At 41.8% G+C, this 27,150-nt stretch overlaps 1 protein-coding gene across 2 annotated transcripts in view; it reads left to right on the top strand.

The window, feature by feature from the left end:
• OSBPL9 (oxysterol binding protein like 9) overlaps positions 1 to 27,150 on the top strand; it is a 197,765-nt gene that overhangs the window by 44,194 nt on the left and 126,421 nt on the right. For both annotated transcript variants that reach the window (XM_029618434.1, XM_029618433.1), the window contains exon 4: positions 15,901 to 15,977. In XM_029618434.1, coding sequence (XP_029474294.1) covers positions 15,901 to 15,977 — 77 coding nt within the window. The remainder of the gene's footprint in view (positions 1 to 15,900; positions 15,978 to 27,150) is intronic.

Raw genomic sequence — 27,150 nt, 5'->3', positions numbered from 1 at the left:
ACTGTTCTCTCCTATCATTCTTTGATGTTTGTTGCAGTAATTTTCACTGTAGCTGTTTAGCAAGGTCGCCAGCAGACTCTCTCAGGTGAGATGTGAGAGGAGCATTGTCAGGATTATCAAACAAATAGAAATCTCGATTTTTATCCATTAGGAAAAAATGTTCACATAAAGGGAGTCATTTTCAAAAAGGTATGTGGCTTTATGTGCATACATGGCGCTAGTTATGCACATTTCCAAAAGCAGATTTATGCCTAATGAATATTGGCAGACTGCAGCCTATATGGGCTGCTTGAAAACACGTATATATGTAAATCATCTTACTATATAAAAACCAAAAAACCTACCAAACAGTGTCTCGTACATCCTTCGATACCATGGCACATTTTGAGTGGACTTTAGATACAGAGGGTATTTCAGACGGATTTTAACTGGATGTGCAAGAAAAACCTTAGCACCCCCACCACACCATTGGTGTCGGCAGTTACAAATATAAACTGCTAGTTTACTAGGTAGCATGGGTGTTATGGCATCGGTTGATGTACGAGACTGGATATCTTTCTGGTAATTTTTTGTAGTGTTACATATAGGTTGGGGGTTTTGTTTTCACATTCTTTATATGAAAAATGTTCTATTGATTTTTTTTTTTTTTTTTTTTTTACATTTTTTTTGATAATTGTGATGTAGGATTAATTTTATGGCGATCAAGATTGAGCCTCTCTTTTTTGTTCCCTAGATGAGATAGATGTGAGGTCAGGTGAATTCTGCAGGCTCTGTTCAATAAAAAAAAAAAAAAAAAAAAATAGTTGTGCGGGATCCACAGCACAGCTCTTCCTCTGTCTTCAGTCCCAAGGTCTGATTCAGCAGAGAGAAATTCTAAAGGCTTAGTAATTACTGGATGCTGAGATCTTCAGTTTACCCCATACCACTTATCAGAGATCTCGGCTGCATTTTGTTTCTCTTCGGGCTTACTTAGGTACTCCCTTGATGTAAATACTGGAGGAAAAACAGGAAAGACAGAGCTATACTGTCCTTCAGCTAGCCAGAGCTTTAATGTACAGCCACCTGTATTGAGGACAAAGATTAAGAGCACGGAATTTTAAATGAGTATTATACATCTTGGTGGTAAAAATACAGAATAATCATCTTAATATTTTTTCTCTAAAGTTAAGTATTTCATTAATAGCTGAGTGATAACAATATAGGTGTGCACCTTTGGGAGAATGGAAGTTAAAGATCAGTATTTCTTTTCTTTTCACGTGGACATTTTGATGGTTTGTTGCGAAATGCTGATCTTCTCCCATCATGCAATTTAATGGCTACTACTATTAGCTACACCCACAGTTTAAAATTGCAGAGCATAAAACTAAAATAAAATATTCTATAATAAAAAAAAGAGAAAATATACACAGACTAGATACTGTCATGCAGGGCTAGAAAAATGCCAGGTTGACCAGGTATCTAAAATTTAGTGCCTAGCCCCCAGTAGAAGAGGAATTTGTAGCGTCTGCCACTGGTGGGGTCAATGGCTGTAGCTGGGAGAGGGAGGATGAGAACCACAGGGGATGTGAAACATAGAAACATGACGGCAGAAAAAGACAGTACGGCCTAGCTAGTCTTCCTATTCACACAACTGCTCAGTTCTATAATCCCTACCACTCAGGGATCCTCTGTGTTTTCCCCATGCTTTCTTGAATTCAGATTCTCTTTGCCTCTACTGAGAGGCTATTCTATGCATCCACTATCCTCTCTGTAAAGAAATATTTCCTTTTGGGTAACTCTTCAGTCTACCTCCCTTTCACCCTCATCTCATGACCCCTTATTCTAGAGTCTCCTTTCCATTGAAAGAGATCCACCTTCTTTGTGTGGAAACCTTTGAGATATTTGAATGTCGCTCTCATATTTCACCTATCTCACTTTTCATCTTTGTCTATCCCATATGCTTTAGAAAGAAGACCACTGACCATTTTAGTAGCCGCCCTCTGGACAGACTCCATCCTGTTTATATTCTTTTGAAGGCGCAGTCTCCAGAATTGTCCAGAATATTCCTAGTGAGGTTTCCCCAGGGAGCTCTACAGGGGCAGTATCACCTCCCTTTTTCTACTGACCATTCCTCTCCCTATAGAGAAGTTGCAGTGGTTGCTGGGGGGGAAAGGGAGGAGGCCAGAGTTGGGGAGAGGAATTTGTGATGTCTGCCATTGCTAGGGCTATAAAAGAGAATACTGGGTAAGGGGAGGAAACTGGAAGGGAACTGTGGTTGGGGGGAAGAGTGCTTGGAAGCAGAAGAATGCAGGAGGAAGGGTTCCTGGAGGAGAAGGAAAGGGAGAACAAAGGAAAAAAAAAAAATCTTGTAAAAACCATAGACACACAAATTTAAAGAGCAGGACCTGGTGGCTGAGTGGCAACATGCAGCAGTGTTGTGTGAAGGTGCCCAGGTTTAGTTCCCAGTTCAGCCAAGGCTGCTGATCCTGTAGAGGCAGCATTCGTAGCCCTTTGGGAGAGGAAGTCCCAATCCTTATCTAACAAGACTCTTTCTCTGATGTCTGGGCTCAGTGGTTTGGCAGGGGAGAAGTTCCTGGGTAGTTGAAAATGAAGTCTTATGGCACCGTGGCCCAATAGATGCTAGTTCTGATTTTATTGGAAGTGAAAGAAAAATAAATTTCCCTGGCTCTTAAATTTTCTGCCTGCTTTTCCATCCTTGCTTATTATGCAGAGGTTATGTGCTTTCTTTTGGGCTCACACAAATGGATCCTGTGTATAAACCCAAAAAACCCTGAACTCATCTGTCTAAGCAAAAGCCAATCTAAAACTATTCTCCCCCCCCCCCCCCAACATTGATCTAGAAAACTACCTTCTGTCCCCTGCAACTCTTAATAAGAGATCTCTGCATACAAATTGATGAAAATGTATTCATGAAACCTAACATAAGCAAATTAATTAAATCTGGTGTCTCTAAACTTCGAACACTAAGCCGCCTAAAACCCCTACTGACATCAGATTTTAGAACTGTTCTACAATCACTTATATTCTCTAACCTGGACTACTGCAACTCCCTACACCCAGCCAATCATCTCAAAGCTCTCCAACTTCTTCAAAATGCAGAGGTCAGACTCTTCACTGGGAAAAGAAAATTTGATCATCACCTCAACTCTGTTTGCATTGCATTGGCTACCCGTCCAATCCAGAATAATATACAAAGTCCTAACAATAATTCACAACAATTTGGATTCTACCAATGAGCTACTAGAAATGTTTTAATCCTCATTTTAATCCTGCATGTTCTCTTCGATCGCTCAACAAAAGATTACTCAAAATCCCAACTATAAAAAAAACTATCACTTAAAACATACAAGAGACGAAGCTATATCAATTGCTGGCCCACTCTCTGAAACTCATTATCAGAAAACCTACGAACATCTACTGACACCAAGAAATTCAAGCAAGATCTGAAAACCTGGCTCTTCAACATTGCCTTCTCTATTTCTCTTTAATTATAGCTCCCGTTAATCCTCCGATACATCCCCTATTGTTATCCAGTTTATATGGCTTTATTTATTTTTATTCCTTATCTGTTTGTTATACATTATACACTGTTGTAATCTGGTGATTCTCACTTGGAATGATGGTACATAAAAACCTAAATAAAGATGAAGAGAATCTGTGTCTGGCGCAGTATTGCAAAGTGTGTTGATTTTAGAAAAGGAGCTGCTTTCTCCAATCCATCCAAGCTTTTCTTAGAACCAACATGGTTATAGAAGTTTCTTCATCAAAAACCACACTCCCCTTATTTGCGTTATTGAGCATGATCTTCACTGGCATAATGCTTCCCTTAGCTTGCTATAGTGAATGAGAAAGGAGCTCCTCAGCCTGTATAAACAGAAGCAGCCAGGAAACTTTGTATAAAATCCGAAAATATTCATATACAGTGGCTGGCTTGTAAAAGTATTCGTGCCGCCCCCCCCCCCCCCCCCCCAAAAGTACATTTGTGTGGTCTTCAAATAGCACACAGATGGTTCCAGACAATATGTATATTGCAAACCAGTATGCTCTTAAAGTACATTTTCAAAGTCACAATTCATTATTTCTCTACATTTTTTGTAAAATAAAATTAAAAACTGAAAAATGCTGCTTGTATAAGTAACCAGCCCTTGTATTGTGGAAGCTTCAAGTTTACACAGATGAAAGACAGAGCCCTAACAATTAACTTAAAATTAGTCTCTGCCCGTGAATCGTTAAAAAGGTCAGTTTTTCTGGATAAAAGAAGCCCTAATTCCAATATCATTGGTCAGATTGTGAATCTGAAGGAAAGCTGTGAAAATGAAGACCAAAGAGCATTCTAAGGAAACTTTAAAGTTATAGACATGCACAAAATAGGAAAAGGCTAACAAATAATAACGTGCTTGGATATATATCCCAGTGAGAAAATGGAAGCTGCATCATATTACCCAGAGACTGCCTAGACAGGACCATCCCTCAAAGCTCAGCATCAGAGCAAGAAAGAGGGAAGCCACAGGAGGCCAATGATCACTTTGAAGGAGCTACAGAGTTCAGTGGCTGAGACTGGCATGGAGGTGCCCCAGTCAACCATATCAACAGCTCTACATACAACTGACCTGCACGGGAGAGTGGCTGGAAAGAAGCCATTACTGAAGAAAGACCACATCAAAGCACATCTGCAGTTTGCCAAAAAGCATCAGAATGACCCAGCTAAAATGTGGGATAAACCTTTGTGGTCAGATGAGTGAAAAATGGAGCTTTTTGGCCAAAATTCAAAACGCTATATATGGCGCAAATCTAATTTTACTCATTCTTCAGCAAACACCATCCCAACAGTAAAGTATGGGGGTGGCAGCATCAGCGGTGACTGAGTATCTTGTTGAAGGATGGATAAACAGTGTAATGTACAGGGAGATCCTGCAAGACAAACCTGTTTGCTAAAAATCTAAAACTTGGGAGAAAACTCGCCTTTCAGCAGGACAGTGTTCCAAAGTACAAGGCCAAAGCAACACAGGAGTGATTGAACAACAAAAAGATGAATGACTGCAATGGCCACATCAGTGTCCAGATCTCAATCCAATTGTGAGTCTGTGACACTATTTGAAAATTGTAGTCTATAATCTGAACAATCTGGAGCAAATCTGACAGGAAGATTGGGCATAGGTCACTCCCAAGCAGTGTGCAAAGCCTTGATACTATGAAGAAAAACTTATGGTGGATAATCCCAGTTGGGATCTGATCAGTTTGGGAGCCCATGGAGAAGGTGGAAGCTTCCAGGTGAAAGAGGTCTAGTCATGTGTATATGCTATATTTAAAGCTGCTGATTTTCAAGGATTTTAACTTGAAGGCCCCAGAATCCTGCAAATGAGCCTCCAACTATGGAAGCACAATGGAGGATGGTGCTTCTAGCAGCTCGGTGTGTTTTTTGGAGTCTATAGCTTGTAGATGTAGAGTTCCTGAAAAACATCAACTCTAAATATAAGGACTTTAATATAATATCTTTAAGAGGAAAACCCCACTATTAAAGAAAAAGAAATGAGACCAAGAAATAAGTGAGATACCCAGTGCCAAGAAACAGATGCATTGATTAAATAAATATTGGAACATAGTGGCTACTGAAATGGACTTACGTTTGCAAGAAGTGATTTATAGAAACCAGAAAGTAGAGTTTGCTTTACTTATTCCAGTGAGGCCTGCTGGGCATTCAAGTGAGGAAACTCAAGCCTGTTGAAGTTATTTTAAAGCAGGTCAGTGATACATATTAGACTTTCTGCAGTCCCTCTCCCCTGACCTGTTTTGTACCTGTATGTTTGTAAAAAGCTAAAGCTATATGTGTGAAAGCTAAGATGCTTTTTATGACAGTGTGTTGCCTTTTATTGTAGAAATCCTAGTTTAAAATGCAGTGACTTTTTTTTTTCCTTTGGCCTAATCTTACACAGCTCCTGACATTTGTGTGAAATGAATTATAGGGCCTGGCTAGCCATTCAGGGGAATATGGCAGTTTAACCTGAGCTTTTCTGGTCCGGGTTGCAAACGAAAACCCTGCAGTTTTTCTGCAGCTGACAAGTTTTCTGTAAGTTTACACCCCCCCCCCCCGATAAAGAAGACTAGACAATATAAAATCTTTCTGCCTCTCATTGCATTTGTGCAGTGAGATTTGCTTGAGGAGGGCCTTAATTTCAAAAGCTTGCAACTTGAAACATTCTTATGCATTGTAAATAGAGATTTTTGTTTTCAGGTTTTATTTTTTCCCAGGAAGTTATCAGTTTGTTTAAAAACCAAAGAAAAATGGGCGAAAATCATTGGGGGGGATGGGGGGGAAGAAAAATGACTCATCCCAGTTTATTTTGGTGGACAGAAACCAGGACAGTAACCAAAAAAAACCAAGTTAAGCCCTTCAGCAAAAGAGGTCTGGCAGGCAGAGGTTAAGGTCTTGCAGCAGGGGATCCCAGACTTTTAATGAGAAGGGCCACGCAATATTAAAAATGTATTGGCTGGGGCAGATAAACATTGTAATGACCTCTTTCCCCCAACATCTTCCCATTGTCCCTCTTTTTCCAGCCTCCCAGGGCCTCTCTTCTTCTTTCTACCTTTGTCCTTTCCCCTTCCTCCCCAGAATCTTCTCTCCTTGCTCTCTCCCCCAATGTTCACCACATATCCCCTCTCTTTCTTTACTTTTCAGTGCATTGCATTTCAAAATGTTTTATTTTTTTAATTCAAATTTTCACAGAATTACAAAGAAGCTCGGCAAGCATAAGCAAGATATAGCACAGCAAATTATCCATCTTTGTTTGTTTTTTACCTGGTACTGCCTGTTTAAAATTTATTAAGGCTATCCCAAGAGTGCGGTACATTGTCAACGATGGGAAGAGAACCAGGCTTGGATGGCTGAGACAGGTGGCTTCGCGTTGGGCTGTGGCGGGGAACGGGTGTGATGCCAGTACAGTGGGAAGCAGTAAGCCAGGGTCCTTGAAATGCCACAGCAGCAGCACTGATAGATAGATGGACCAAGTGCCAGATCACCTGCGTTCAGTGGCAGTGGTAGATACTTGGGGATGTGGTAGTCGGGCTGTGCTGTTCTGGTGGCACAGGGAGGCTGACAACAGCTGCATGACCACATTCAGCTATGACTGTGGCAGATAACAGTGGGGTATCTTTTTGGCTTCACTGACAGCAGCAGCTGTGAAAGATAGGGTATGCAGTCAGCACTGCCAGCAGGGGCCTGTGACTGCCATTTTTAAAGGGACCCTAATTATAAAGTATTAGCTCTGCTTAGTTGCCTTTCATTTAACTTGGGCCCTTCTTCACAGAGGCATTAAGATGATAGTGTAAATCTGCTGTGCCACACAGTCATTCTGGAAGATTTTACGTTCCACATGCAAAAGAGTTGATGCAGAGTTTCTGAATATCAGCATTGTTGGTTTTCTGGCCCGTTCTTTTGGTGATATCTAGAGTTCCTCTCTCTTTCTTGCCCTTACTTTTTATATTTGTATTTTGTTTTGGAAAGAAAAGTATGCCAAGACTTTGGTTTAAAAATTCCTTCCCTGCATGAATTTACTCTGTGGTGCCTGTGTGGGTTTCTGACGAGGATCAGCGTAGCAATGCCCTGATGGACTTAGATTTAAAATGGTGCGAGTGGTTAAGTAGAAAGGGTTTTCATGAACTAAACAATGTCGTCTTAAGAAGGAAGCTAAACCGGGGAATGTTAATGACTGTAAACTAATTTAGATCATCTTATTTTGCTGGTGTTCCTGCAGTTTTCCTTCTTCCTGAGGTTTGGTTATAGTAGAGATCTAGAACGTAGGTGTTTAGGGTAACCGTTCAAAGACGTTGAGTGGTGTGCCTTGAGTGAGATTCCCAGGGGATGGGTTTATGCATACGGAAAATAGGACGGATTTTTCTAGCAATACTAAATGTCTAAAACTGCCTCGGAATATAGGATTAGATGTGGAAATAGCTGCTGCAGTTAAGTGGGAGTGAATTCGGCAACTAGGGAGTTTGCAGGTACAAACTTGCAAGCTCATTTTCAAAGAGGAAATCCCCACAGAGGTTCCCTATGACTGTTATCCTGACATACACTCGGTGGTTTAACCTCAGTAAGCAGGCTGAATTAGCCATTACAGGTGGGTGACATCATACACCACAATAAGACCACTACAGATACTACAAAACACAGCGGCAAGAATTTTAACTGGGAAAAGTAAAAGAGACCATATTACCGAAACCTTAATAGAATTACACTGGTTACCCATTGAACGAAGAATACAATACAAGACTTTATGCACCATACATAAATTAATACACAACGAAAAAGCAGAGTGGCTGAACACAGCCCTCCGCGTACATACCCCCCACAGAAACCCAAGATCAGCAAACAAAGCACTGCTAACTATTCCCTCAGTCAAGATGGCCAGACTAATCCAAGTAAGGGATAGGGCCCTATCCCTAGCAGGACCTATAATATGGAACACCATGTCTTTAGAAATCAGACTGCAAAGAGACATCAAAACCTTCAGAAAAAGTTTAAAAACATGGCTATTTAAGCAAGCATACCACAAAGAGAATTGAGAGGAGAACCCAGGGAAATGTTGGTAGCAGTCAGTCAAACTCCCACACACACATCTTTTCTTAAAGCATCTGTTTCTCATTTTTTATATTCTAAATTCTTCCTTTTTATTTTTAAACAACAAAGAACTAGAGTTAAGTAGTACTATTTCTTATAGTGGAGTAAGAAAAAAATCTGGACATGACTTATAACACCCACCAAATAATATTTATTATGAAATTGTTACAGTATATTGATGGCACCTGTTTAAGAGTTAGAATTCCAGACACTTTATTAAACATATAGTTTTTGTGCCCTATTGTGAACCGTTGTGATGGCACCCGCTTAACGACGGTATAGAAAAGATTTTAAATAAATCTGGTGGCACCAAATTACTCATCTCTCTTAGCTAGTAGAGTTTTGAGTTCTACTGAGCATGTGAGGGAGTTCCCATGTGAGCATTTCTTCATGAGCTTCCTCAGTCATTTTTTTTTGTCCAAGCACAAACATGTGCTCTATCTCTCTGGATAATTTTTTCTCTCAGTCTTTCCAGTTTGAATTTTCTCAGTATTTTTCTTTAGTTTGTGTTCCTAATTTGACTTGCTGCCTCAAAAAAAAAAAAAATCTTTGCCTCTTCACAACTTTACAAAGAACTGCTATTAATCAAGTTGACTTAGGGAATGGCCTCTGCTATTACTGGCATCAGTAGTATGGGATCTTCTTGGTGTTTGGGTACTTGCCAGGTTCTTGTGGCCTGCTTTGGTCTCTGTTGGAAACAGGATGCTGGGCTTGATGGACCCTTGGTCTGACCCAACATGGCAATTTCTTATGTTCGTAACTGTGTTTGTGCTGGGATTGGGACCCTCACTGAGGGCCATGAGCTGTGCTGTCAATGGCTTCGGCTGGACCTTGACCAGGCAAATTTCTATGCATGCACATGGATATCGCCAAGTTCTCAGTGTTTCAGGGTAAACAGAATTGAGGAACTGTGCGAATCTTCTTGAAGTGCCAGTAGATCTGCTTCTTGTAGTGCAGTGTCATCTGTCTCGCCGGGAAGAGTTCAGCAGGAGTTCCTATAAAGCTCTCCCATTGGCCAAACCAAAGACACTGGTTAGAGTACTGCAAATCTCCCAATTTTGAAGAGAAAGTGGCATCATTCCCCAGCGGAGCCTGCACCAAAGAAGCAGAATATCTCAAAGTATGGCACATTGGCATCATCAGTGCATGGACTACCACTGATGAGCACCCAGACCTTCAAAAAGAAATTAAAGACCTGGCTCTTTAAGCAGGCCTTCACATAACACCTCACCACTCCCTTGTGCCAACATGCGACCCATCTCCCCTGTACATATTCCCCCTCTGAGTTAACTCTATATTATTTTTAATCCAGTTACCTTGTTTTCTATTGCATCACCCCCTCTTTGCCTATACATCCTCCTCTATCCATTAACTGCTTCTCGTTGCTTATTAGTTTAAACAGTTATTTGTTATAATGTAACTTTATTCCCTGATTTCTTCCATTTCCTCCTCTCTATCCATTTTAATGTAAACCGATGTGATGTCCATACGAACTTTGGAATATAAAAGTGTTAAATAAATGAGCCTGCGATGCATGGAGCAGTGGTGCGCCACGATGCGCACATGCTTCATGGCCCATACTAATTGGGACCCATGTTCCTGTGACACATATATCAATATATAGATGCAATTTCTGCTTTATCCATCAATGCACAGCACCAGAATGCATGGTGGCATGATTTCCTTTAAGATAAATTTGATGCAATTGATGTATTCAGCATTCTTCTGCAATTTCCAGGCATTCAGCTCTATCAAAGCCATCCACACATTGAGCATGGATCACAATCAGGCCTACGCAGCTGTATCAGGCCACCCTGTCAGTTGCAAAAGGGGTCAGATTACCTCTGCCCCCCTCAAATTACCAGAGCCCTCACCAGGTCAGAGAATGTGTCACTGTCGTGACCAGATTGTGGGGATGGTGCAAAATTTCTTTACTACTCTATTCCCTCCGATTCATTAGTCAATCTAATCACTCCTCTCTACAGTTGCTGTGATCCCATGAACCGGAGTCCCAGTTTCGCCTATAGGGCTAAACACATTATCAAAACTCTTGGTACAGGTCTCTTCATCATCCCATTCAATTTCAGCAGAATCGAGTATATCAGATATGCTTGTCCAAGGTATTTCTCCTTATGATCATCTGGGCAATCCTTCAGAGTTGCCTTTTCAGTTAATTTCAGGAGTAGTAATATGCGTGTGTGTGTGTCTCTCTTTTCTAGTATACAACATTCTGATCTATTGCTGATGAGAATGTAGGAAATGCTGATTTGAAATACAGAATCTAGAAAGCTCTAGGTAACCTGAAGTGCAGTTTACCTTCAGGGAAAGACCATAAACTACTGGAAAAGACTTTCAGAACGCCACACTACCCATAACCTCTTTTGGATGCGGAAGAGTATAGACATCACCTTCTTTGATCTGTCTTAGAGTTGTTGGACTCTCTCTTTCTTGTACCATGGAAGGTAGGCGAACCTCCCTTGTCTGCGAAGAGTTCCTTAGGAGAAAAAAATTAAAAAAATGGTTGCTTCAATAAAGGAACAAAATGTAGTAGTCCAATCACTCTTGGTGGGTCCTGAACCAAAGCCCCTATTTCAAGACGTGCTTTATATGCTTCCAAAAGGCCACACTTTTGGCTGTCAGCCTAATGCCATGCAGCCAAGCTTAGGTCCAAATTTTGATCCCTCTGAACATTTGTCATCCCTCCGTATTAATAGAGGGTAGCATCCAGGCTTTTCTTGGATGTGTGGTGCCAGATAACCAAGGGCTTCTGTGTCCTCAAAATCATGGAATTTGTATACAGTTTGCATTTTCTTTCCAGCTACCATCCCTTCCACTTTGCTCGACTTTCAAGCCATATCTCTCACTTGATGCAGTTTCACCTAGGAGTGTAAGCACTTCAGAAATAAGTGATAGAGCCAATCCTTGCATCTCAACGTGGACTAGGCTTATGCTCCTGATATTTCTTCATAGCCAAGAATTCAGGAGGATTGAGGCCCATTCTGGATCTAAGACACTTTTAACAAACATCTACTCTTGAGAGAGATTCAAAGTGAATTCCCTCAGCTCAGTTCTAGCTTACATCCAGAAGAAGAAATGGGGGTGTGTTCTTTATTTGAAGGATGCAAATGCTCTTATACCCATCCATCCATCCTTTCCACTGGTGCTACCTTCATTTCAAGGGGGATTCTTCCCACTACTAATACAGGATACTTCCATTTGGCCTTTTGGCAACCCAAAAGTCTCTATCAGTGACGTGTAATGGTAGTGGCACACCTCTGTTGTAAAGCGATTCAAGTTTCCTGTCCTAGACAACTAGCTAATTGCAGCCAGCTTGCAGGAAGAAGTATTCATTGCCCTACACAAAACAATTTCTGATACAACAGTTAGGCTTTTGGTGAACTTTGTCAAGAAATGTAGTTGTACATGTTATGGGTTTGTTCAGTAAGGTACAAAAAGCGGGGGTGGCTTGCCCTCACTCCCGCTGAAATATTATCTCACCGTGTTTATTGTATTGAAAAATTTGAAATCATTTTTATAAAATTTAGTTTTACTGCTTTTTATGTGTTATATTTAATAAAATTCATTCCACTTACTATCAAAGAGGAGTTCTTTAGAAAATGTAGAATCTCTTCTTATAATGCTAAAATAAATATCCCAAGTTTTTAAACTTTAACAGGTCTTAGATTTGAGCGATGCTCAACATCCTATCTCTCGTTAAAGAAGTGCGGATGCCTTACCGGACAAACCCATACAACGTGTACAATTACATTTCTTGTCCCCTTATTGGTTTGTTTCAGTGTATTGTAGCTAGGAGATTTCTTTGAGGCACATTTTGTTATTAGTTAGAACTTTAAGTCAAGCCTAGTGCCAGTCTGAGTAAAATTCATAAGGACATGAATACGCTCGCTTCAGGAGAGAACATTTTTGCCGTCTGAGCAAGCAAACACACTGACAGCTATCGTTCTCAACTTCTGGACTCTTATTAAGTCACAGCCAGGGCAATCCTTATGGTGGAATTAGGCATCTGTTTCTCTCTCGCTCTCGCGCTCTCTCTCTCTCTCTCTCTTAGCAATTGACTCCTCCATGAAGAGATGGGGCACTCACACAGGATCCTTCTGAATCCAGGACACTTGGTCTCGAAGAGACGTTTTCAGATAAACCTTCCTGGAACTAAGGGTGATCAGATATTCTCTGACATTCCCGCATCTCCTTTGGCAGACTGTCATCTTGATTCAAATCAAATTTCCATATTTTATGTCTGCAACTAAAGATGCTCAGGCTTAGCCCTTCTGCTAGGAAAATGTAACTAATTTGGAACCGAGCAATCAGGAATTAAGATGTCCTATGGGTCACCTACCTTAAAGGAATCTCCAATACACTGAAGGACCACCAGAGACTACTCTTACAAATGGTCTTTGTGGCAGTTAACAAAAAATTATTCAATTTATGGTGTTTTTCTGTCAGCCAACCTGCTTCTGTCGGAGCAAAACAAAAACTAGATCAATTCTGCTCATTTCTTTCCAGTGAGCTCAGACTGATTCAGGATGCTTTTCTTTTATATGGAGGGAGAAAACTTCATGTACACTTTTTCAGATACCATTGATCACTATGACAATGCAAAAGTTGTTGTAAGATTGTGCGCACTTGGGGCCAGATTTTCAAAAGGTTACACGCCGGGCCTATTTTTCAAAAGGCCTGGCGGCGCACATAAAGCCCCGGGACGCGTGTAAGTCCCGGGGCTTTACAAAAGGGGTGGGGAGGGGGGCCCCAGGGCTGAAGTAAGTTTTAAAACAAAGCAACAAAGGTAGGGGGGCTGGGGGGAGGGAACAGGGGAAGGCAGTGGGGTTTGGATAGGGCTCGATGCGCGCAAGGGACACAATTGTGCACCCCCTTGCGCGCGCTGACCCTGGATTTTATAACATGCACATGTTATAAAAATTGGGCGTACACGTGCGCCAGCCGGGTAGCGTGTATGTTTTAAAATCTGGCTGATCCTCAAAGCTCAAGCATACCCCAGAGAGTTGTGGTTTCCATATCTAATACAACTGTCCAGTAGTTCCTCCATATATCTGGGTCAGATTCTATGTTCTTAACTCAGGCCAAAGTATTGCTTTTATCATATGAATCTTCCAATCCTTAATCTAATGGCTTCAAGATTGAATGCTCAGTAATCATGGATTTCTTTCTGGCTACAGAGCTTGAAGACATATTTTTGGCTAGAAAACCATCCACTAGGGAACAAATATTTCAAGAGGTGTCGTCAAAATGCTCTGAAACCATTGTTAGGCGAAACAAGTAGGTAATAAATGCTTTGGCCTACATGACTCGGACCTTGCCCATGTCTTCAGTAGGAGTAAATCTCAGCACTATAGCTGCTTACCATGTTCCAATGGATGCTAAACCTACATCTACTCATCCACTAGTATCTAGATTTATGAAAGGGTTATTACATGTTAAACCCTCCAGTACAAAGACTTTTGGGACTTGAATGTGGTCCTTTTACTGCTGAGACCATCTTTTAAACCTCCAGAGATGGCTTCTCTAATGTTCTTGACATGGAAAGTATTCCTCATTGCTGTTGCCTCAGCTACAAGAGTCAGCGAACTCCAGTCTCTAGTATACTATCCATCATATATGCAATTCTCCCTCAACAGGGTGATCCTTCACACTTATCCAAGGGTTCTTTCATAGGTTGTTTCGGCTTTCCATATCAATCAATCCATTGTATGTATTACTTTTCTTTTCAAGACTACATGCGCATGAAGAAGGAAAACTCCATCACACTTTGGATTATTAAATTGTCTTGGCTTATTATAAGAAAAGAACTCCACACCAAGCTTTGCAGCTATTCATTTATACGACCCTAACAGACTTGACATTGTAGCTGCCAATTGTACATTGTCTAACTGGATAGCGGATTGTATTCAACACTGCTACACCTTAGCATGTTTTACATATTGAAGACTCAAAGCTCTTTAAAGGCCTAATTTTAAATCGCCGGCACGTGCAAAAACCGTGAAATGTGCACGTGGCTGGGCCGTCGTGTGCCGCAGAGATTTTAGAACGGCCATGCGCCTATCTCTCAGTATGTGTGGAAGAGCTGGCTGTGAAAAAAAAAAGGGAGGGTTGGGGGAGGGGTCTGGGTGGGGGTCAGCTAGCAAGCGCACGCAACTTACTGCTCCTTTATTGGAGCGGACTGGGAGGGAACTGGGGAAAGGGCTAGTTACGTTGGCGCGTTTTTCTTAAAAATAAATAACTACATAAATAAATGTCCCCCTCTTGCACACACAAGTTGGCACCCGCCTCCAATGCCGATATAAAATCGGGCGCGTATGTGCTTGCGCATGTTATAAAATTGACACGTCCATGTGTGTGCGTGCAGGTTTTAAAATTTACTCATAAGTGAGGGCTTTGGAATCTTTTTTTGTTTATCTTTGAGAGGTGCCCCTCGAAGACATCTGCAAAGCTGTCGCCTGGTCATCAGTTCACATTTTTACAACCTATTATTGTCTGGTCAGTCTATCAAAGAGTGACAGTAGATTTGGACAGGCAGTTATGCATAATCTGTTCTCGTAGTAGTCTACTCTATGGTGGGGTCTCTGCTGCAACCCTTAGCTTGGTACTCCCCACATGCAGTGGCTAATTGGGAAAAAAGTAAGTTTGTTTACTGGAAATTGTTTTTTTTTCATAGATAGGATGAATTAGCCATGGACTGTCTGCCTGCCTGTCTCCCTGGAGACTCGACTACATAGCTAGAATTAGCTCTGATACTGACAAGGAAATTCATGAGACAGCGGCCATGCGAGAACTTTCACGCGTGCTCTTATAGCTAAGAGAGATGAGTCTGTTTAGTGCCACCGGATGACGTCCCCTACATGTAATGGCTAATTCATCCTGCTATCTACATAAAGACTGTGATAAGCAATCTTGCTGTTTGGAGTATACATGTTTTGTACCAGCACTGCTGCAGGCACAAATATATCCCAAAAAGTGATGTCAAAATGAAACAGAATGTAACTTTTCCTTTCCCAGTCTAATCCCATCCCTTTTACCTGCATATAGGGGGCATTTAAAAAAAATTTACATGGGTAAACTCAAATTTTACTTGCATAAAAATGTAAAATTGCCTTCCCTTACTGAAAATTACCCGTGCCACTAAATTGGATGTTTATATTTAGCTGTGAGACGCCACTTTGTTTCTTTGAAGATTTATCAGATGGCTTGCTGGTCCCTTGCCTTTTTGCAGTTGGAGTCTGATGCGCTTTGTATTGATATTTCCATAGCCCGTGATGCAGATGAGAGAGAGAAGTGGATTCATGCTTTAGAGGACACCATTCTTCGGCACACTCTTCAACTTCAGGTACGATCCATTTATTGGACGGATATCTTTCTTTGGTTTCTTTTCCTCCTGAATTGTGTGAACAGAATCTAAAATCAAAGCGAACAAAGGAACTGTGAAATGACTCACAATTTAATGTCTTAAAGAGGGATTATTATAGCAGAATGTAGTTGCTCTAACACATTGTAGAACATTTTGTTTGACAAATTGACAGCATGACAATAAATGAAGACCATCTCCTGCTGAATTTTATAGTCTTCTATGCTTGTCCTAAGCTTTCTTGAATTCAGATACTGACCATATCTCCACAGTTGCAACTCTAGAGGGGTTGGGGGTTGGGTTCCAGGTGGAAGTTTCATCTAGTTTGGGTAAATGCACAAAATCTTTGCTGGGCAGACCAGATGGGCCTATTGGTCTTTATTTGCCATCATTCACTATTTTACTATGTTCCAGGCATCCACCACCCTTTCTGTAAATAAATATTTCCTTAGATCATTGTTTCCCAATCAGTGTGCTGTGCCTTCAGATCGGACCATGTGTGCTATGGGAAAGTCCCCACTGCCTGATGCTTAGGTCCAGACTAGCAGTAACAAGAGACACCAGGTAATTAACTGAGCTGCCTACCTAAATCACTAACTTCTCCAATCTCCTGCACTTGTATGCTGGTCCATCATGACAGGTTCATGTCTCCCCACATCCCTCTTGTTCTTTGTCTTAAAATTGAAAGAAACTGGTGAGGCTTACAGGGCTTCCCTAGTTCTTTTGACTACATTAGTCCTCCATGTCTGCACTGCCTGCTCTGTGGAGGATGGTATACCATAACCTTTTTTAATGTAGGTGTTCCTTGGGCTTTCAAAGGTTGGGAAACACTGCCTTAGATTAATCCTTAGTCTACTCTTTCACACTCATTTCATGACCCCTCATTCCAGAACCTCCTTTCTGTTGAGAGGTCCTCATCCTGTGCATTGAAGGTATTTTAATGCCTCTATCCTATCTCCCCTTTCCTCCAGGGTATCTGTGTTTAGATCTTTGCCCAATATGCTTTGTGATGAAGACCATGGACCATTTTAGTAGCTGCTCTTTGGACTGACTCTATTTGGTTTATATTCTGCTTCTGCTTCTTATAATCAGTGTGGATTTCATGAGAAGGGGCCACAGAGAGGAGGGGCAAGTTGAGAAACGTAAGCATGGAGTTTGTATAAGTGAACTATAGAGTTCTCCACCATATAGACCAAAGAAGACATAACCATGTAACAACCTCTCCCACCATTAAAGCTTAAGTAGCGGTTAATTGTGCAGACCTGGTTATAATATGTAAGTCTGGTAATGTAACTATGTGAGCATTTCAGCCATCTCATATACAGCCCAAAATTTCTCAAACTTTGATATTCTTATCATGTTTTAAAGCCGTGAGCTTCTCCATATAATATACCCTCTCAATCCTGGATCTACAGTTTCCCAGCACCACCAGTAGAGTATTTCACATCTTGTGATTCACACTGTTTTTAAAATGTAATTGAGTTAAACTGTGGATTACGTAATGTAATATCTTTTTAGATTGTGTTTTCTCACTGATTCTCACCTGCTTCTTAATTTGATATGATGTCAGTTGTTTAATGTTGGCAGTTTTTTCCTGTTTGCCTTTTGGAAGAAAAATGCCTTTTTAAAAATAACTTTGCCAAGTGTCACATGGATTTTATTGTAATGCAAATCCAGGGCTCAGATACCTATGCCTCCTAGTTTTGAAGCTTACATAGGTTCATAATTGTATAGCTGGTTTAGGTAGAGAGAAATATGTCAAGTCCCATGTGCTGTTATTTGCATAAGAGCAGTCTATTTGGCAATCCAGAGGAAGTGGTAAAACTCTGCATCTATATTCAGTGTAGAAACTGGGCTAAATTAGCCATGACATTTGGGTGACGTAATCTGTCTTTTAGCTCTACTGAGCATGTGCAGGAATTCCCGCATGGCCATTGCCTCTGAGTCTTCTTAATCTTTTTTTTTTATATCTGAGAAGTTGCTTCGTTGTCTCAACATCCCCAAACAGCACTTTTAGTGCTACTTAAAAAATATATATAAATAATGAGATGATGATGAATTTCTCCTCAGGAATACTGGGCAGTGCGCTGTGCTGGGGCACCACAATGCAAGGGTTCTGTGTTGCTATCCCAGGCCTGCTTCCCACTGGGAACTCATAGACTCCAAGATGAACCACTGGCCTATGGCCCCAGAAGTCCTGGAGCCGTTGTAGCATCTGGCTTTATCTAGCTGTACTCCCTGGCACAGTCGGATGCAAACCTGAGTCTGCTGTCACCTAATCCGGGGATCAATTCCAGCACCAATGTTATCAGCACTGCCAGAGCATACCGAGGTCTCTCTCATCACTGTGGATGCAAGGCCAAGTACTGTACCACCTGTTTTTGTCTCCACCTCCACTGGGAGTCTGTGCCATACATCCACCACCCTCTCTGTAAAGAAATATTTCCTAAGACTACTCCGGAGTCTCTCCCCTTTCAACTCATTGCATGACCCCTTGTTTTAGAGCCTCCTTTTAGTTGAAAGAGGCTCACCTCCTGTGCATGGAAACCTTTGAGATATTTAAATGTCTCCCTCATATCTCCCCCATCTAGTCTTTCCTCCAGGGTGGCGTAAATAAAGAAAAGAATGCATGGGAGGTGGTTACCACTCTTAACCAGTAAGACTTCATACTCGTGATGCAACTTCATGATGGCTCTCTGCTTCAATGGCAGGGGGAGAAAGGGGAACTGGATTCGAATAGCAACCAACGGGGGCCCCAACTTTTGCGGTCTGGGAAACCTAAGTATGGAGGTAACTTGCTGATGTAGTGGTACCTACCTTTAACCAATAAGCCTGATACTTTAATGCAACTCCAACATTTCTCTGCTTCAACAGTAAGTCGTAACAGGGAATTGGATTCAAACAGCAACTGATGAGGGCCCTGACTTTTGCGGTCTGGGAAACAGATAAGCATGGGGATTACCTACACGGCACAGTAGATACTACCATACGCTTGCTGGGTAGACTGGATGGACCATTTGGACCACTTCTGCTGTTATTTCTATGTTTAGATATTTTATCTATTCCCATATACTTTAGAACGAAGGCCACTAACCATTTTAGTAACCACCCTCTGTACTGACTCCAGAGCCTCAGAACTGACCTTAATAAATATACAATCAAATTCTGGAAAATCACCAAATCCTAATAGCTGAATTTTTTTTACTATATGAATTAGTATTAGTTCTGATGTTCTTAAGAAAAACAGTGTGGTGGTTGGGTTAGTTCACTAAGACATAGGCACTAGCTCTATGAGTGCCCTGGCAGCTTCAGCAACTCCAGTATTGGCGCATGCACTCCTTTGGGTTGGGAGCTGACAGCTCCAAGCTGCAGGGCCTTGGCGAAAGGTGAGCAGGAAGTGCTTTTGTCTCCCTGCTACTTCTCCCACTCCTCCTGTGCTCTGTTGGCAGGCTGTGGAATGCAGGGGCCCAGAGAGCAGCAGCAATGTAGGACAGTTGGGCTTCCTGCGGTGCCAGGGGAGGGGGTGAGGGCTGCTGGTAAAGGGACAGAGTAGGGTGAGAGACGGGCGGAGAGAGAACAAAAGGAGAGGGAATGTTGGCTAGGAGATGGGAAGATGGGTTGTAAAAGTGGATATTGACTGGGAGAGAGAATACCATCGAGAGTCTAGGACAGGAACTAAAAGAAGAAATCCTGCCTGGAAGAGGAGGAAGTATGAAGGCAAGAGGGGCTGATAATGAAGCTATGGGAGAGGGAGAGACAGCTGTGAGAAGAGCCAAGAAGAGGAGACACTGGTTGTGAGGGGTTAGGTTAAATGAACTTAAGGCGGAAGAGGTGATGAGTATTAGAAAAGGAGCGGTGTGGGACAGAAAAGAGGCAGGTAACCCAAGAGAGGAGGGGATCAGATTGGTGGAGGAAAGAGGCTTGAAGGAGTGAGAAGGATGGAATTGACAGGAGGGGAGGAGGTGAGAGATGGAGAGATGCATATGGAGGAAATAACAGAAATGATAAAGAAATAAGAGGAAGACCAGAAAATAGGCTTTAAAAAGAAAGGAACGAGGAAACTAAAAGGAGCCAAGAGCAAGTAGAGAGAGAGCATAAATTCAAACTACAGACACACAGGTTGTAAAATTGTTTGGTGTGGGTTTCTCTTCTTGATGAGATGGATCAGAGACAGTGGGCAGGTGGTATCTGCCTTTTACTTTCAGCCCTGCAGTCGCCAGGGTAAACTAGATATTTTACTGGAAGGATGGAGAAAAGGGGAGGAGGCTGTGATGGCATGGGCTGTAAATCTCTCCAGTATTGAGGAGCTACGGTCAGGGCTTGAATTGATGGGGAATGGAGGGAAGCACCATTCCCCTTGACCACAAAAACAACTACATTCCTCTCTTATACCCCACAGGAGACAGCAGTTCTTCTCTCGGGATTCTAGGTTGAGGGTGGGAAGTACCATGTGCAGCTGGGGAGATGCTGAGCTGCCAGGGCTCAGGGAAGGCAGGCAGTGGAGGGTCTGCAGGCAAGGGACTGTGAGTGCTGGGAGAAGTGCTGCAGAGGGTGGCGAGGCAGGAGCAGTTCCAGAAAAAGAGAGCAGGGAAGTAATCTAAGCCTGTGGAGGAGAGGAATCCTGAACTGAGAGATGAGCTGACTCTCTTGCTTGCTGAGGAGGGGGTGAGGGATGGGTGAACCAAGCTTGCTGCTGGGGCATGGAGGGATGGGAGGGGAACAGGAAAGGACAGGTCAAGGAGAAATGATGGGTGGAGCAGGCTAAGAGGATGGAGGGAGTGGAACATGCAGAAGGCTATTAAACCCCCTACCCCCAAATAAATAAGTCCAAGTATTCCCATGCAAAAGGAGAAGCATTGAGAAAATGCAGATCGAGTAAGGAGGGGAAGGGGAAAAGAGGAGGAATTGGAGAGTAGGAGAATGAGAGAAATGGGGAAGGATTGAGAGAGAGAGGTTGGGCAGGTGAGGGTAGAGAGGGGGGAGACTGGTGAGGCCCATCTGGGGTTGAGGACTTTGATTGTTTCCCTAGCTTTTGTTTTGGCCACATGATTTGTCCCCATGTCTGCATTATTTCTTCCTCTCTGGACATTTAAACACAGGCTGTCCTATTACACTCATGACCTACTGTGGTTTTTTTTTATTTCTCGCTGAGGGCGATACAGTGTTTGTTGCGTTCAGTACCCTCAGTCAGTTTCAAAAGCTGACTCCTATGCACTAAGATCCCTAGAAATAAAGTCGTCAAAAGTTGTTGGTCATTCCTTTTTTCTAGGATTTTAAAAGCTGTACTTGCTTCATCAGGTCAAAGCTAAGGAAAGCAGAACTACACATGCAAAGCTGGAACTCTCTCGACCTGTCCTTTACAGCCTGGAGTCATCTACTTTTTGTCCTTGTAAATATGACTGGCTAATTATATGCCAAGAAAGTCCGAGGACCTGCAAGATGGGGAAACTTAAAACCCTTAAAGTTTCCACCCACTGTGTCCAGCAAAGGGTTAAGGAAATCATTCAGGCTGAGCTGGGTTTGCCAGACTTGTGTGTTACAGGGATAGTAACAGCAGACTCTGCTCTTTAGTAATAGGAAATGACAGATGTGTCCACAGCAGACTGTTACAAAAGGATCTTCACCACTTTGGGGGTAGTTTGTAAAGCAATTTCTGCACATAAAATACGGTTTTCTGGGTGTAAATGACTCATACATTTGCCCAGGATTTGTGTGCATAACCTGACATCGCCTAAGCTTTTATGCATGCGGGGGGGTAGAGCTGGTATTTACATGCATATTTTGATATTTAGAAATACACAGACAAATTCACATGTACAGGTTATGCTTTGTAAAGAGCAGGTGTAACTGAGCAGAGTTTGTTCTTATAATTTTCAAAGCACATTTATGTGCATATTTTCACTTTGAAAATTGGTGTAACTTATACATTTTTAAACTGCATAACTTCTGTGGTTGTTATAAAATTACCCACTTTGTTTGCAGTGGTGTGTGTGTGTGTGTAAAAAAGTAATTGTGATAAATCAAAGCAAAGTGTAGGGTTCATGCTTCATGAAGAAAACAAAGCCATTTGGCTTGTAAAACCCTTTAATGTACATTGCTTCACTGTGTAATTGGAGCATTCCTCGTCTGGCTGAAACAATTTCTAGCCTAAGCCTGCCGCTGCAAACACAGGCTGGCAGAGGGCCAGTCAGCTACGTCCTACGTGGCAGCATGTGATGTGCTGCCGGCCAGTCCTGAAGCAGCTTCTTAATAGGTGAGCAGAGCACAGCCAATCATCAGCCAGAGGAAGTGAGACCCTGCCACAGGCTTCTGTGTGCTTAGAGGAAGCAAAGGCAAAATGAAGGAAATGATTTCTCAGTCAGTACGTGTGGGAGCATTGGGAAGAAAATGGCTGTAAAATGATTCAGCAGGTAAGTAAATCAAAGCAGCCCTAGCTTGTGTTTGTGCAGTGCATGCAGTGACTGTCCGAAGTGGCATCGCCGTACACGTTTCTGACACCTGTCTGCAGTCCAGAAATGCTAGCACACAAAAGCACAGCATGGGACTGGCGTAATCAGCAAATCTTGATAAAACAGATGTGGTGATAATCAGTAATTAATCCTAAACTATTATACAAGATTACACTTTTAAAGGATCCAGAAGGTCGACTATCTTATTTTATTTATTTTTTAACAAATATAAACAGATATATAGGGTCAGTTATTGCGTATCGGATAAAGTGTTACCTTCCAGGCACACAGCTTGCAGCATAAATCATAACTTTCTCCCATAAATTAATCCCAGTGTTTGTAGATCAGGATAGGGCGTGCTGTGTATTTGAATAACAGAAGTAACATCTTGTTCTTTGGTTTGTACCAATACGCTTTGGTGCACTCAGGCTGTTTTGTTTGGCTAGAAGTGTGTGTATTCCTAGTGTGCTTGTATTTTTACATTATGAGTCAGATGTACTAAAAGCTTTTTCCTATTTTTATGAAGTCTGGTCCCACTTTTTGAGTTCTTGCATTAAATGCTGCTGTATTACAGTATCCTATATGCATGTCATACATACATTGCTGCTTTTTTTTTTTTTGCTTTTGGTTCTGGCAGTTTACTCCAGCTCCTTTGGGCTTCCAATTCAATGGGAATTGGAGCTGGGATCTGGCTGTACAAATTGTCATGTGCAACTACACAGGACTCTCTCCTATTTTACATCTCCTCTTAACTTTCTTCGTCCAGTCATTGCAGGGGGCTGTATGTAGACTTACTCTCCTTCAAGAGCCCGGCAGTCATGGATCCTAAATCCAGTCACTAGATGTCGCCTTTCCACAATGACTAAGACTCCCTTCTCATCTCCCCCAAACCCTAGGAGGCTGTGATTGCTGCCCTGCAGCTTCTCTAGACCTGGCTGGCCTGTGACGCTGCAGATCTAAGTTGGGCTATTCTTTCTTGAAGGTTGATTATTTTTATCTGATAAACTAACTTGTGGTGTTCAATGCTATCTTTTAATGTCGCATGTAATTTCTTACTGCACTTCTTATTTTTTTTATATAAATGATCAACTTGATATTGAAGCAAAAGAATCCGTCTCTTAATTAGATAACTGGTTTGAATTCAAGCAATTGTATATTTGAGCTAGTTTAAACTTTTAAAGAATTTTTGAAGTGTTATGAATGCCAGCAGTATATAGTGAGGGGGTGGAGGGGTTAGCATAAAGACAACTAAACCTGACAGTCTGAAACTTTTTCTCAGTCTGCATGATAGGGTGCCACATAATCTCAAACTGGGTCTCACATTCTGTAGCTATTGTTTGTGGGGTGTTCTTTTTCTTTTCCATAAAAAGTGCATTGTTTTACTTTAAATTTTAGCTCCCACACTTAAGCTTCCTTAAATCTACTCTGATTTATTCTACTTCTTCTGGTGGAACAGATATAAGTATCATCTTTAAAAAGATGTATCTTATCTTCTATTCTCTGTACAATACTTATAAAAATCATTGAATAAAACCAACCCAGGACTGATCCTTATAGCCTGCCTGATCACTCTCCTCTTTGCGTGAGCTCCACTTATCATCATCCTCTGCTCTGTTACCTAACCAGTTTCTAACCAGCTAAATTCACCCCCTTGAGCTCAGCTTATTTATGGAATAGTATTCAGGAGTAGGCAACGCTGTCCTGAAGTGCCACAAATAGGTTTGGTTTCAGGATGCTGATAATGAATATGAATGAGATATTTGCATGCACTGCCTTTATTGTGTGCAAATTATAGCTTATGCATACTATTCTGGATATCCTGAAACCCAACCCTTTTTGTGGAAGGTGCCTCTGTTCTGCTCCCTGTACAGGTTAGACGGCAAACCAGCCTCAAACGCCCTTGCCAGTCATTAGGGCAAGGTTCGTCTGTACGAGTATCCTCAGATTACCTTAGTGGCGAAGACTCTCTTGAAGCTTCGTGAGGACAAGGGGACTATGGTCCTTATAGCCCTTTATTAGCCGAGACAGGTCTGGTTTCCACTTCTATGTGAGTTGTCCATCTGGAGACCGATCAGTCTGGGGACTTCCCCATTTCTCATCACACAGACTCTGGGCAGGTTGAGGCATCCGAACTTCCAGGCTTTCACTCACAGCCTGGATGTTGAGAGGTTAATCCTGCAACCACCCGATCTTTCAGCAGATGTTCCAGGTCCTTGTGTGGCTTCTAGAAAGCTTTCCACTAGAAGGTCCTACGGACTGAAGTGGAGGAAGTTTTCCATTTAGAGCAGAAGGCCCTAGATCCATTCTCCTGCCCCAAACAAAATAGGCTTGATTACTTTCTATGCATGTCGGAAGGTGGCTTAAAAACCAGTTCCATTAAAGTTCACCTGAGTGCAATTGGTGCATACTACCAGGGTGTAGATGGTATGCCCTTCTCTGTATAGCCTATAGTCATGCAGGGCCTGCTTCAGTTGAAGTCTCTCCTAAGGCATCTTGCTGTGTCCTAGGACCACAACGTGGTGTTAGCTCAGCTGATGAAAGCTCCTTTTGAGCTTCTGCATACCTGTGACCATCAGTACGAGATTAACTCTGCTAAGAAATCCCACTATGCAAACAAAATTCAGACTGCCAATGGTAACCCTTCTGTTCTTTTCAACATCGTTAAATCTCTAATCCGAAATTAAATACCTTTGACAACATCAACAATACATTTTGTAACAGACTGGCACAGCATTTTAGGGACAAAGTCATTAAAAACTCTGACTAATTTTCTCACCTGCCCATTCCCAAACTCAACCTACCCTGTGCCACTAGTCTGCCTTTGCTGACATTGACTCTGTAACCATAGCTTACATCTTATCCAAGATGAACGTTTCCTTCAGTCCTTTCAGTCCTTGCCCAGGTCACCTTTTAAAAGCAATATGTGACCATATCTCCATCCATCTAGCTCAGTTAGTTAATCTTTCCTTTGTTTTTAGTACCTTTCCTGACACACTAAAGCAAACCTCTATTCTGCCAGTCCTAAAGAAAAAAACCTCAGAGCTATCCGATTTCAGCAACCTATGCCCCATCGCCTCTTTAACCTCGCTAGTCAAGGTGTTAGAATCGGTAGTTTTAGATCAACTAACGGATTATATCAATGACAATGCTATCCTTCGTCCAAACCAGCATTGTTTCAGAAAGGGTCGCAGTACTGAAACCGCACTCTTATCCTCATTTGACACACTTGTAAAGCTTACTCTATGCTTATGGCCAGGGACACAAGAACACTTAGACTCAGTAAAAGTATAATGTATTTTTATTAATTAATATAAGTGTTCTCGGGAGATGCTGGGTACTGGGTGCCCTTAGTCTTACAAACTGACCAGCATCTCTCTGGATACAGGAAGTGACCCTTGTTTTATAGATAGCATTCAAATACAGGAAAAGGATAGAAGGTTCTAGAGATTTGCATGACTGCCCAAAGGATCATTTACATAGGTTGTCATGTCAACTGCATGATAAGATTATCCCTAACTAACCCTGATTGGCTTCCCAGGATGTGTAGCCCATTTCCCATGACGTTCTTTGTTCTGTAAACTCTTACTGGTCAAGGCAATCAACACTGTCTGTAGCTATGTTGATTACAAACTCCTGAGGATAGTGCCTGAAGCTCCCCTGTGGTTTCTTCTTTTGTGACTCTATGAATAGACATCACCTGTCTGGTGCCAGCTTGCCTGCTTCCACAGATATCCAGGGACATTCTGTAAGTCACTTAGTCCATTCAGCCCAGGCAGGCCAAAGACACGCAGAGGCTTCTGGGGATTTCCTTCTCCATGTTGGTCTTCTGTTCAGGCATACTTCTCACACTATTACGAGGATTTGATTCTAATTCCAATTATATCTTGGTACTATTAGATATCTCTGCTGCATTCGATACTCTTATAATAGTTCTACAGTTGATCGGCATATTTGACACTTTCTAAAAATGGTTTCTTTTCTGTCTAATTGCCCTCAACAGGTAAATAGCAGCTCTTACAATTCTGACTGGTACACTATTCTCTCAGGTGTCCCTCAAGGCTCCTCCCTTTCAGCCATACTGTTTAACATTTACTTCCACCCTGCTGTCTTTTTAACTGGTTTAGGTGTAAATTTAAAATTTACACAGATGACATTCAATTCTTCATTCTGTCTAGTATCTCATGGTCTAACACTCTGTCCATTGTCAGTCTCTCTATTAGGTCCATCAACTCTTGGCTTTCCCATAACCATCTAAAACTGAAATTTTACATTTATCCACTATCCCTCAGTCCTCTTGTCATCCACCATCTCACCTCATTTTCGATAACCATTCCATTCCCATAACCACCAAAGCTTGTAACTTAGGCGTTGTCTTAGATTCCGAACTTTCCATGTCTTATAATTCCTCTGTGGTAAAAACATGTATTCTATAAGATTCACCTCCTGAAATGCCTAAAACTGCTGCTATATCCCAGTGACTTCTCTACAGTCTCAAGCCCCGATTCTCACAATGTTTAGAGTACTTTAATGCCTTATACATAGGTCTTCCAGACTCTATCTGTCCTCTCCAAAATAATGCTGCTCGCATCCTCTCAGGTACGAAACTCAAAGATCACATTACTCCTGTTCTCTACTCCTTATATTGACTTCCAGTTTCATTATGAATACAATACAAAAGTCTTCTGATTATCCATAACCTCCTTCAC

The sequence above is a fragment of the Rhinatrema bivittatum genome, chromosome 10, assembly GCF_901001135.1.
Source record: "Rhinatrema bivittatum chromosome 10, aRhiBiv1.1, whole genome shotgun sequence".
Classification (NCBI taxonomy): Eukaryota; Metazoa; Chordata; class Amphibia; order Gymnophiona; family Rhinatrematidae; genus Rhinatrema; species Rhinatrema bivittatum.
Note: the sequence above shows the minus strand (reverse complement) of the source record. Positions and strands in the feature narration are given on the sequence as shown.